At 35.1% G+C, this 13,512-nt stretch overlaps 1 protein-coding gene across 6 annotated transcripts in view; it reads left to right on the plus strand.

Moving 5' to 3' along the window:
- Positions 1-5,505, plus strand: part of adarb1a (adenosine deaminase RNA specific B1a) — a 44,631-nt gene extending 39,126 nt beyond the window's left edge. For 5 of the 6 annotated variants that reach the window (XM_051094905.1, XM_051094903.1, XM_051094906.1 and 2 more), the window contains 3 exons: positions 1,390-1,571; positions 1,655-1,833; positions 1,933-5,504. In XM_051094905.1, the coding sequence (XP_050950862.1) occupies positions 1,390-1,571; positions 1,655-1,833; positions 1,933-2,109 (538 nt within the window). In that variant the 3' untranslated portion in view covers positions 2,110-5,504. Of the gene's footprint in view, positions 1-1,389; positions 1,572-1,654; positions 1,834-1,932 lie in introns of all 6 variants that reach the window. The other variant, XM_051094901.1, reaches the window with a different exon arrangement.
- The last annotated feature ends 8,007 nt before the right edge of the window (positions 5,506-13,512 follow it).

Here is a 13,512-nt window from a genome sequence, read left to right on the forward strand (position 1 = left end):
ACCACAAATGCTCATCTTGCACTAGCTCTGCAAAGCGCATCCACAACTTCATGGATCACGTTGGAAAAGTCACGTGTGGTTAGTTCTTCGTCTTTGTTGAAAAAGGTAGGGTAGGGCAAAAATCTCATTTTCACCTCCAATTCCAAAATAGCTTGGAATCGTTGGTTTACTTTTTGGAAACGGCGACTTTCTTTGCATATTCGTAAACACTGGGTTGGTACTTCCGCCTACACCACGCTTAACCTTTCAAACATGACTACATAATGTGTGAAGTCGTGAACGCAGAGCTAGTGCGAGATGAGCATTTGTGGTCAAAAAGTATATAAATAACATTTTTCTTAGAACGTTGTAACTGCAATTTGGACCTTCAACCTGTTAATCAACCCACTATATGGAGAAAAATCCTGGAATGTTTTCCTCAAAAACCTTAATTTTTTTTTTAACTGAAGAAAGACATGATGGATGGATGGATGGAAATTTTAATTCTGTATTGAAAATATTTTAAATAAAATGTATTTTCAAATCAGTTTTTCGCAACCATTCTGAATGAAAATAGGTAAATAAGGCAAAACTGACATTTTCTTTTCATTTTGCCTTTGTTTCTTTCTTTTTCTTGTCTTTTCTGTGTAAAACATGGATGAAGCTTTACACTTTTCAACGAAAAAACGCCTGCTGACATCAGGTGGCCCACTTTTGTGGTGACACCTCTCCGTGATCTGCTCGACGTCGAATGCTTCTTATGACCGTCTTGTATTTTTCTTGTGCTCCCCACCCCCCACCTTTAACGAGTCCCCCTCGTTAGCATTCTGTCGTCTGCATCCAGCGGCACTCAGAAAGCAGCTGATTGGCTGTCTTCTTGGCTCTGAAACCCCAATCACTTCAGCTCTCTCCAGAGCGGGGGGCTCCCTGGAAGCAGGGGCATTGGGCCCCTGATTAGGGTTCTGATTATGGTCTCCAAAAAAACAGCCGTCCTGCTGAGGGAAGCCTGCTGCCGCAAACACATCCGCAAGCCTCGCATTGGATGCCAAGAAAGCCACTCCAGTTAAACGCAGTCGTTATAATCCAGCTGTGAGCTGAGGCTTTTCAAGAGCTCAGATCTCATGCATCACCTTTGGAAAAAAACTAATTCTGAAGGCTGCGGAGAAATCATGATGATTGAGATTATAGATCCCAGGTGTTATTTTTCCGATCATTTCAATAGCTGCCGTAAATATGACTGTGTGTGAGCACGCTCTCTTGACATCAGGATGTTGTTTTATTCCTTTGCATTATTGCGGCATAAGTATCGTGCTGCATGTCCGCAGGGGGCGACTCCTTTGTACCGCTTGCATCCTAACGTCAACAAGGTTCACCAGGTGCACACCTGTACTTCTCTTTTTCCTTTCGTAGATGGAACGTGATCGGAGTGCAGGGGTCTCTTCTGAGTTACTTTACAGAGCCCATCTATTTCTCCAGTTTGATTTTGGGAAGTCTGTACCATGCAGACCATCTTTCCAGAGCCATGTACCAGCGCATCGCCGAGATGGACGATCTTCCCAAGTCGTTCGCCCTCAACAGACCTCTTCTTAGTGGTAAACATCTCAAATGAATGACTGATTGTATCAGTTTTCTCAGTTCTTTGCCCAACCATGCCAGTTTCCTCCCTCCTACGCAGGTATTAGTAACACAGAAGCAAGGCAACCTGGAAAAGCTCCTAATTTTAGCGTCAACTGGACAGTTGGAGATCAGGGGTTGGAGATTATTAACGCCACCACAGGAAAGGATGATCTCGGAAGACCGTCTCACCTTTGTAAACACGCCCTCTACACTCGCTGGGTCTGTCTGCATGCCAAGGTAAAGTGTTCTGTAAAGGTGGAACGATAAATGGTTTAATTTTTGATAAATATGCTAATTTGGTATATTAAAAAGCAAATATTCCTTTACCTCTCTCAGCTCAGTGAGACTATGCGGATCCGAGGATCTCGGCCAGGCTCCTACCACGAGACGAAACAAGCGGCAGCAGAGTATCACGCAGCCAAACAGACTCTCTTCAAAGCTTTCTACAAAGCAGGACTTGGAGCGTGGGTTGAAAAACCCATCGAACAAGATCAGTTTTCCCTTACTTCTTAAGATAAACCGAGAGAAAGGGATTGTCGGCAAGAGATCTTTTGTACATTTACATGGAATGCAAGGTTTTAATCTAACCTCCATAGTTGTTATTTTTCGCCTCTGTTATTACTGAAAGTTGCTTGGTTTCTTTTATCTGTAAAAACATGGTTGTGTTCACTCAAAAAAACAAGATTCTAGCTGAAAACTTGGCGCTGGGTAAAACGTAGACAGTACCTTGCGCTGAACCAACTAATCAAGGTGGCTTGTTAATCACTTTGACTATAAAGCTGGTTTATTTTACTTCAGAATGATTTTAAAATACATCTATAATTACCTAAATATTAATTATAAGTTTGGTTTCTACTCTTCTGCGATACCCAACTGTGGACCACTGTCTTCACTCCAGTTAAATAATGTAAGACTACAGAAGTTTTTGTCTCACATTAGTTCACTTCCAGACTAAAAAATTTCATTCATTTGACCCCTACAAGACAACAAGACAAGATGTTCATGTCTTTCTTTCTTCAGAAAAGAAATTAAGTTTTTTTAATAAAAAGGTTCCAGGATTTTTCTCCAAATAGTGGACTTCTTTGGTGGCCAGTGGGTTGAAGGTCCAAGTTGCTGTTTCAGTGCCGCTTTCAAGGGGCTCTACACGATCCCAGGCGAAGAATAAGGGTCTTATCTAGCAAAATGATCAGTCATTTAAAAAAAAAAAAAATTAATCATGCATGCATGACAAAGGCAGAAAGTCAAACGCCCTTTACAAAAAAACAACGTTGGACGATTTTGAAGTTGGTGGAGAAAACGAGATGGAGTTTTTCATACCATATATTTTTTTTTGTGCACAGATGAAGAGCTAACTGTGCATGACCTTTCCAGCGTGATTATGTAATGTGTTAAGTCACAGATGCGCATTGCAGAGCTAGTGCAGGATGAGCATTTGTGGTTAAAAATTATAAAAAATTTTTTTTTTTTTTTTTAGATAAGAACCTTATTCTTTAGGTGGAATCATGTAGATCCCTTTGAAGCTGCACTAAAAAATTCTGTTTTTACGGGCTATAACTCCCTTATAACTCCCGAACTTATAAACCCTTATAACTCCCTGGTCGATCACCAATGCGACTGCCCCCGCACCCCTTGACCCCTAAGTCCCCTGAGACGGGGACAAACTCCACCAAACTCGGGGCAAAGTTTGGGCCTTTAGCCCGTTGGTCCTCATTTAAGTCACTATATGGAAAAAAAACCTGGAATGTTGTTTTTTTTTTTTTTTCAAAAACCTTCATTTCTTTTCGACTGAAAAAAGAAAGACATGAACATCTTGGAAGTGAACCAATTCTTTCATTTCCCCACAGGAAGTTTTCTCTCAGGACAGGAGACAAACTGATATATATTATGGTTGCTTTAAACCAGCAGCTTGGTTGTGCAAGAAATGCACAACATTGTGAAAATAACTTGAGATGCTCAATACAAAATGTGTGTGCTGGTACAGATATCTGTTAAATAAAACATGATAATTGATACCTCTGGGACCAGTGGTGGTACTGTGCCACCTTTTTAAATGCCCTAATATAACATTATGTAACTCAGAGTACAATTAAATAATTTTATCCTCTATAGCATCTTTTTGACATTTAGCTAACTTAAGGTGCTTAAATAACAGTCAAGCTATGATAATAAAAATTAAGTTTAACAGGCCAGAAATGTTTTATTCGTTGCATGAGTTTTGTATTGGCCTGCTTTTTCATAGGACATAATTAGCTGTTTAAATATGTCTAATAACTCCAATAGTTACACATATAGGCAAATATCAGTAATTGACCTATATGTGTAGCTAAAAATAACCCAACAAAATGACCCAACAGGCTCAGCCCAGTTTTAGGTAAAGTCAAAACCAGTGTTTTTTTATTTGTTTGTTTGCTTAATACTTGTAAATGTATTTTTATGTCTAAAACCACATTTCTATTTATAAATTTGATAGTTTTCTGTTTAACCCTCTGGGGTCTGAGGGGGTTTTGGGGCCCTGTAGAAGTTTTGACATGCCCTGACACTATTTTCAGTATCTTAAAAACATATTAATGGCTAAAATCATCAGCACAAACTGGGGAACAATAATGTGGATTATCAAAATTGATCCTATTGATTTTCGTCATCCAGTTTCTTGTTTAATGTTAAGAATGTGATGCCATTTTATTGGAAATAATAAAGACTGAACTGTATCACCAGAAATCTAAATAAATTAGATTTATAATTCGGGAAAAAGTGATTGTACTTATGTAAATACTAATTTACAATGTTACAGATTTCAGAAAACAGCTTTAGATTTCATACTGATTACTTTGGCCTTGCCTCAAATGGCGTTTATGTGGATTTGTGTTCCTGTTTGCATGTGTCCATGAATTACACTAGACCGTAAGGTGTCCCATTTATCATTTTATGATTTAGAAGGGTGCTTTGTAGCCACAGTGTGCACTTTTGCACAGTTGGTTTTCAACCCAAGAGTCTATGCTGCATTACGTCACCAAAGTGTGAAGTCCTCGAGGACTGAGAGCAACATTTGGGACCAGGCTTTTATTATTTGGTTTGACTCAGCTCCGCAGGAGCTCTAGAATCATTGTAAACTCTAGAACTCAACCTAGATATGTCGAGAACTTGTCTTGGAAAATTCCCATGATTCTACTTTGTTCTGCAATTCAGGATGCTCTTTGTTGTCTGAACTAGAGTCCCGCATGGATTCGGTTTGAACTGGTTCTGCCGGGCCGGAATCAGAAGTGCTGCATCTAAGCAAAGACTCGAAGGCTTGCATGAGTTTTCACATGAGAGGAAAAGTATAAAAGGAACTGTACTTGTAAGAAAATAAAACGTCTTTGTGATTTATCGTTCTCTTTGATTTTTAGTCTGTTGAACTTTTGTTTTCAAACAACTTCAAAAGTAACTGCAACGTGCTTCTCCTATAATCCTGAAAGTTGTACTTGTAAACTGTATTTTGTGCAATTGCGCTGACTTCTGAAAGCTTGAAAGTTTTAAATACCCAAACAATTTAATAGACTTGCTGAGGGATTAAAAACACATTATCAGTGTTCTGTGCGTTCTTGAGAACAAAAGAGGTTCAAGTGGATTCGTTTCTGGAATTCTAATTCCCCTAAATTATGACCTTTTGTTTACCCGCAATAGCGACATGCAAAATGAAGCGATTAGCGGTGTGGTAATCGCAGTGACTAGAGTGAAATTGTGTTTATCTGAGCTCACAGGCTCGTTGTGGCGGATTGGTCTTTGAACAATGGCACTTTCGGCTAAAGTGCTTTTATCCGTGACTCCTTTAATTCGCATTCTAGAGTGTTTGCTTTCTTTTTCTCTTTTTACATTACCATTTATCAGTTTTGAGGGCTGTAGCCTTTGTTTCTTTAAAGAATGCAAGAACTTCTAAAAACAAGCTTGTATCCTGTTCCATGTGTTTAGAGACTTAAAAGTTTTAATTAGCAAATTTCCAATACTTTATGATGTTTATGAACACTGATTTTTTTTTTAAATTGTTTAAATTTATATTTTAAAATAATTTCATGAAGATGCAATAAAAGTAATTTCCTAAACATTTAAAGCAGCGCTGTAGTACTTAACTGTAACTAACCATAAAATACCATACTAACCATAAAAAAGTGATACTCACCATCAGTCATTATTAAAAAACAATAGTAAATTAACATATATTAAAAATATACTGTCTTTATGTTGTTTCTACATTAATTTGAAGATTGAATGTGAAATTATTTCAGCATTAAAGTATATTTTAGAACTTTAATGTTAGGTGCGATTAATCACAATTAATCATGATTAATTTCAGAAAAAAATTGTGTGATTAATTTGTTTTTTGTTTTTTTTGTTTTTTAATCAACTGACATAACTAGTAGCTATATTTACTGGTATCTTTTGGGTGGCATTGATTACTCCACCAGACCTTTGTAAGCTTTGTAAGCATATGACAAAATCAACCTGATTACACAAAAGTAAGTTTTAAGCATCAAATGATCTTTTTACAGTCAGGCATTGCAGAGAGCCCAACATGTTGTTTTGGTTGCTATAAATTGGCAAAGCGAGATAAGACTATTTGAAATGTGGGGAAAAAAACATCAGGAGCTTTTGGATGAAAGCATTTTACCTCAAAGAAAATTGACTCAAGTACCAACCAGTGATACTCACCTTCAGTCATAATTAATATTTTTTTAACGAATTATTAAAAATATACTGTCTTTATGTTGTCTACATTAATTTGAAGATTGAACCAGAAATTATTGCAGTATTAAATTATATTTAAAAACTTTTTTAAAAAATATTTTAAAAATGTTAGGTGCGATTAATTGCGATTAATCGTCAAATCATCTTTTTACAGTCAGGCATTGTGTGAGGGCACAACATGTCGGTTGTTTTGTTTGCTTCAAATTGCCAAAGCGAGATGATTTGAAATGTGAGGGGGGAAAAAAACATCAGGAAATTTTGGATGAAAGCATTTCACCTCAAAGAAAATTGACTCGGGTACTTATGATTGATCAGTGATACCATCAGTCATAAAAAAAAAATTTAACAAAATATTAAAAATATACTTTCTGTTGTTTCTATGTTAATTTGAAGATTGAATGAGAAATTATTGCAGCATAAAAGTATATTTTAGATTTTTAATGTTAGGTGGGATTAATTGCAATTAATCACAATTAAGTTCAGAAAATAAAATTGTGATTAATTATTTTTTTTAATCGATTGACAGCACTAGTAACTGTATTGACTGTATCTTTTGGTGGGCATTTATTACTCCACCAGACCGTTGTAGGGTGGTGTCAACAATATTATTTCATACGACTTAACCTGATTACACAAAAGTAAGTTTTAAGCGTCAAATCATCTTTTTACAGTCTGGAATTGTGTGAGAGCACAACATGTTGGTTGTTTTGTTTGCTCCAAATTGCCAAAACAAGATAAGACGTGAAATGTGGGAAAAAACATCAGGAGCTTTTGGATGAAGGCATTTTACTTCAAAGAATATTGACTCAAGTACTTACAGCCGAAATCTCGGGCATCAGTAATACTGGTATCAGTGATACTCGACTTCAGTCATTAAAAATAGACTATCTTTATGTTGTGAATGTGAAATTATTGCAGTATAAAAGTATATTTTAGAACTTGAATGTCAGGTGGGATTATTCACAATTAATCCCGATTAATTTTAGAAAAAATATGTGTGATTATTTATTTATTTATTTTTTTAATCGATTGACAGCACTACTAGCTGTATTGACTGTATCTTTTGGGGGGCATTTATTACTCCACCAGACCTTTGTAGGGTGGTGTCAACAACATTATTTAATTTGACTTAACCTGATTACATGAAAGTAAGTTTTAAGTGTCAAATCATCTTTTTACAGTCAGGCATTGCGTGAGAGCGCAACATGTCAGTTGTTTTGGTTGCTTCAAATGGCCAAACTGAGATAAGTTGATCTGAATGTGGGAAAAAAAATGTCAGGAGCTTTTGTATGAAAGCATTTTACCTAAAAAAAAATTGACTCAAGTACTTACAACTTTCGGACATTAGTAATATGGTGATCAGTGATACTCACCTTCAGTCATAAAGACAATAATAACAAATAAAAAATATATATACTGTCTTTCTGTAATTTCTACATTAACTTGAAGATTTGAAATTATTGCAATATAAAGGTACATTTAAAAACTTTAATGTTAGGTAGGATTATTCTCTAATAATCGTGATTAATTTCAGAAAAAATGTGTGATTAGTTATTTTTTATTGACTGACTGCACTAGTAGCTATATTCACTGGTATCTTTTGGGGGGGCAGTGATTACTCCACCTGACCTTTGTGGGTGGGTGACAAAATCAACCTGATTACATGAAAGTAAGTTTTAAACGTAATTACGCTTAACACTCGAGTACTTATGACCAAAATCTCAGACATCAGTAATATCAGTAATATCAGTGATACTCAGTCAAAAAACATATATTAAAAATATTCTGTCTTTATGTTGTTTCTACATTAATTTGAAGATAAAATGTGAAATTATTTCAGTATAAAAGTATATTTCAGAACCTTAATGTTAAGTGCGATTAATCACGATTAATTTCAGAAAAAATGTGCGATTTATTAGTTGTTTTTTTTTCAACCGACTGTATCTTAAAGTTCAGACAAGATTTCTCAGAGGAATATTCTCAAGCAATTCGTTTCTTTCTTCTCCCATTCGTATGAAAGTACAGAAAAGGTTTCTGATAATCTGTGCAAACCTGTGGCTTCCCTCTCACGGCTGTCCCGCTTCTTCCCATGGTGCATCTGGAGCATGTGGGTTTGGGCCATATCAGCTCTCCACACCTGTGCAAGGTGAGAGAACATAAGATAATCCCGGCACGGATTTACCTCATCTCTGTGCTTCACAGAAACCTGAACAAACAAAATAAAGTAACCTTATCGGCCATCAAAACTTTAAAAACTTTCACCATCTGTCTGCACCATCTTTAACTTCAGAGAACTTCCAGTGCGAGAAGAAGAAAAAGCAGCCCGGTGTTGTGCGAAACCGCACGGATGTATTTACAGTTTAGGGAAGAAACGAGAGATTTGCGGATGATTTTCAGAGTTCGATCAGACTCAAGGTGAGGCAGGATTAGCGTTAGACGCCTTTCATGGTTTTCCGGCTTCAACCTTTATCTCCAAATTGCCTTTCAGAAGGTGAAGTGTGTAAAAAGAGAAAAGCGGCGCTCTTTCTGCCCTTGTCGTTGGAGTCATAGATGTGCGTCTCACTCCACTTAAACTGTTTTTGTTAAGCGTAATTTCAAGGCATTGTGTGAGGGCGCAACACGTTGGTTGTTTTGGTTGCTTCAAATTGCCAAAGCGAGATAAGATGATTTGAAATGTGGGGAAAAAAAACATCAGCAGCTTTTGGATGAAAGCATTTTACCTCACAGAAAATTGACTCAAGTACTTAAAACCGAAATCTCGGACAAAGCACACAAAGTTCAATTTTTGATGGACATCTTGTAATTTTTGTTCCTTTTACCTCAAGTAAACAAGCAACTGTTCAGTCACAGGACTAAACTGATGCTAGTTAAAATTCAGTTACATTTATAATAGCTTTCATTATTTCATTAGAACACAACAAATCAAGTTCAAATATAAATTCTGGTTAGAAACGTAAAACTTGGAGCTACAGCGTATAAAACGAATTGGTTGCATTCAAGTTCCTGGCCTTAGTCGAGCTCTAGATGTGTAACACCGAATCAATGCTGAATGAGTTGGCCTACACTGTTGTGATAACATATTGATTCACCAGTGTCTTTAATCCAGAAACCTCTGCACCTCGTTTCATTTGTCACAGCTCGTTTATTCGTTCGATTTGCAGCCATTAAACTACTTAATGGACCTTCCGGGGCTTTTAACGTCAACAGATGGGAGAACAGACACCAGAGCATCTTACCTGAGTTAACAGAGCATCAGTGTGAATCTTTCACCTGGTGCCGAAAACGTGAACTACCTGCTCAACGGGATGAAGAAACGTGCTTCTTTCTAAGAATGTACAATCCAACATGAGTAGCAGAGTCTAAGAAATACTCATCATGTCAGGAACTGTGAATGTAAAAAAATAATAAATTATCATCAAATAATGAATTAGTAAATTAATGAATAATGCAAAAACAGTACTTAAAATATGACATAACAACAACGATTTTTACATTCACCGTTTTAAGGAGACTTGATATTAATTATTATTTTATATTATCGTTATAATTGTAATAACTTTGGCACTGTTGACAATAGTCTACCTATAGACCTATTTCGCCTCAGGAAAGACGACTTTCGCCTCAGGGATTGCGATATGGTATGTTTTTTTTTGTTGAGATAATTGTATTTATCAATTTTTTAATCTTATAATCTTTTATAATCATACTTCTTATTCAGAAACGCTGTTTTACTCACATTTCCCGCCCATTTTAATCGTGTAGTAGGCTACAAGTAGTTCTGCAATTTGTGGGTGTGGCTTTACAGTCAATGAATAATCTTTTAAATACATGAAAAACACATAAAATTTAAAAACAAATGTAAGAATGCAACAATAATTATTACAAATTAATTAGTAAATTAACAAATAATACAAAAATAGTACTTAAAATAGCACATAACCACAGTTTTTATATTCACTGTTTGAAGGAGACCTGATATTAATTCATTATGATTTTACATTATCATTATAATTGTAATAACGTTGGCACTGTTGACGATAGTCTGGTTATTTTCAGAGGCAAGACCTATTTCGCCTCGGGGATTGTGATATGGTCTGTTTCTCTTGTTTAAAAAATCATATTTTTAATTGGATAATCTTTTATGTAGTGTATAATCATATTTCTTCTTCAGAAACAGTATTTACTCAGGTTTCCCACCCATTGTCGTCGTGTAGTACAAGTAGCTTCGCAATTTGTGGGTGTGGCTTCATCGTCAGTTAAGGCAAAAGGCGGAAACATCACTGCAAATCACAACTAAATGATTCGTGGTGACAATTTCAGTTTTTAAGCTTTATCGTGAATTAATAATCTTTTAAATACATGAAAAAAAAAACATTAAATGTAGAAACAAACGTAAGAATACAAAAGTAACTATTATAAAGGAAAGACAAACTTCACCTCAGGGATTGCAATATGGTATGTTTTTCTTGTTGAGAAAATCATATCATATTTTTAGCCGGATAATATTTTATAATTATTCAGAAACAGACAACGTTCGCCTCAGGGATTGCGATATGCTACGTTTTTCTGGCTGTGAAAAATCATATTTATCATATATCGGATATTGTTTTATAATCATATTTCTTTTTCAGAAACACTGCTTTACTCACATTTCCCGCCCATTTTCGTCATGTAGTAGGCTGAAAGTAGCTCTGCAATTTGTGGGTATGGCTTCATAGTCAATGAATAATGTTTTAAATACATGAAAAAACACAAAATGTAGAAACAAATGTAAGAATACAACAAAAAGTAATATTTTTAATTGGATAATCTTTTATATAGCCTATGATTACATTTCTTATTCAAAAACAGTGTTTTACTCACGTTTCCCGCCCATTGTTGTCGTGCAGTAGCTCCGAAATGTGTGGGTGTGGCTTCATCGTCAATAAATAATCTTTTAAATACACGAAGAAACACATAAAATGTAGAAACAAATGCAAGAATACATTAATAATTATTACAAATGAGTAAATGAATTAGTAAATTAACAAATAATACAAAAATATACTTAAAATAGTACATAACAACAGTTTTTACATTCACTGTCTGAGGGAGACCTGATGTTAGTTCATTATGATTTTACATGATCCTTTTAATTGTAATAACTTTCGCACTGTTGACGATAGTCTGGTTATTATTAGAGGCAAGACTATTTCGCCTCAGGAAAGACGACTTTCGCCTCAGGGATTGCGATATGGTATGTTTTTCTTGTTGAGATCATCGTATTTATCAATTTTTTAATCTGATAATTTTTTATAATCATATTTCTTATTCAGAAACACTGTTTTACTCACATTTCCCGCCCATTTTCGTCGTGTGGTAGGCTACAAGTAGCTCTGCAAATTGTAAGTGTGTTTTTATCGTGAATGAATAATCTTTCAGAGGCAAGACCTATTTCACCTATTTTCGCCTCAGGGTTTGCGATATGGAACGTTTCTCTTGTTGAAAAAAGATCATAATCTTTTATATAGCGTATAATCACATTTCTTATCCAGAAACAGTGTTTAACTCAGGTTTCCCGCCCACTGTGGTCGTGTAGTACAAGTAGCTTCGCAATTTGTGGGTGTGGCTTCATCGTCAATGAATAATCTTTTAAATACATGAAAAAAAAAAAAAAAAAAAAAAAAAAAAAACATGAACTGTAGAAACTACAAAAGTAACTATTACATGTTTCTTGTTGAGAAAATCATGTTTATCATAGTTTTAATTGGATAATCTTCTATAATCATATTTCTTATTCAGAAACACAGCTTTACTCACATTTCCCGCCCATTTTCGTCATGTTGTAGGCTGCAAGTAGTTCTGCAATTTGTGGGTATGGCTTCATAGTCAATGAATAATCTTTTAAATACATGAAAAAACACAAAATGTAGAAACAAATTGTAAGAATACAACAAAAAGTAATATTTTTAACTGGATAATCTTTTAGCCTATAATTACATTTCTTTTCCAGAAACAGTGTTTAACTCACGTTTCCCGCCCACTGTGGTCATGTAGTACAAGTAGCTTCCCAATTTGTGGGTGTGGCTTCATCGTCAATAAATAATCTTTTAAATACATGAAAAAACAAACAAACAAACAAACAAACAAACAAACAAACAAAAAAAGAACTGTAGAAACTACAAAAGTAACTATTACAAATAAATGAATAAATAAGTACATCAACACATAAAACAAAATAGTACTTAAAATAGGACACAATAGTTTTTGCATTCATTACTTGATGGTGACCTGATATTAATTCATTTTGATTTTACATTATCGTTATAAATGTAATAACGTTGGCACTGCTTACGATAGTGTTTTTTTCAGAGGCAAGACCTATTTTGCCTCAGGAAAGACAATTTTCGCCTCAGGGATTGTGATATGGTACATGTTTCTTGTTGAGAAAATCATGTTTATCATAGTTTTAATTGGATAATCTTCTATAATCATATTTTTTATTCAGTAACAGTGTTTAACTCAGGTTTCCCGCCCATTGTCGTCGTGTAGGTCAGCTTCGCAATTTGTGGGCGTGGCTTCATCGTCAATGACGCAACCAAGGCAGCGCAACTAAATTTTTAAACTTTATACGTTGTTAACTATATATTTATGCTTGTCGATATTTTATCTTTTATTTTTTGCTTTATTTCATATGCAGATTTTTAAAAAACGTTTTTCATATTTCATAAATGAAAATGAAACAAAATTCATTGTTATTTTACATATGTACAAATATTTGTCGAGTCATTTTCCTCAGTATAGTGATGATTAGTGATGATAAACTAATTATTGATTGGAAGTTTTTATTTTTATGTTTGTTTAATCATACAGTTGCACACTTTAGGGTAGGTTTCTGGATATTATAAAATGAGGTAAAATTTTTGTTTACAGAAACGAATACTTCAAACAGATGCTCAAAGCGATCGCTCTCCCTGTTTCCTTTTCTTTTTCAGATAGTGGTTTGATTTGCATGCTGACCTTCATCTAAAGGCGAGTTTGCCCTTTCCAAATCAAGGCTGCACAAGCAAAAACAGAAACAGGAAATGCCACAGAATCTGTGATTTTAGAAACGCAGTGCCTGTGAAGTGAGATTAGAGCCCCAATAAATGCAGCCTGTATAAACGGACGCAAATGTTGGTTTAAAAGATTATGAAACTGATCTGTTGAGGTTGT

Source organism: Labeo rohita, chromosome 22, assembly GCF_022985175.1.
Source record: "Labeo rohita strain BAU-BD-2019 chromosome 22, IGBB_LRoh.1.0, whole genome shotgun sequence".
NCBI lineage: Eukaryota > Metazoa > Chordata > Actinopteri > Cypriniformes > Cyprinidae > Labeo > Labeo rohita.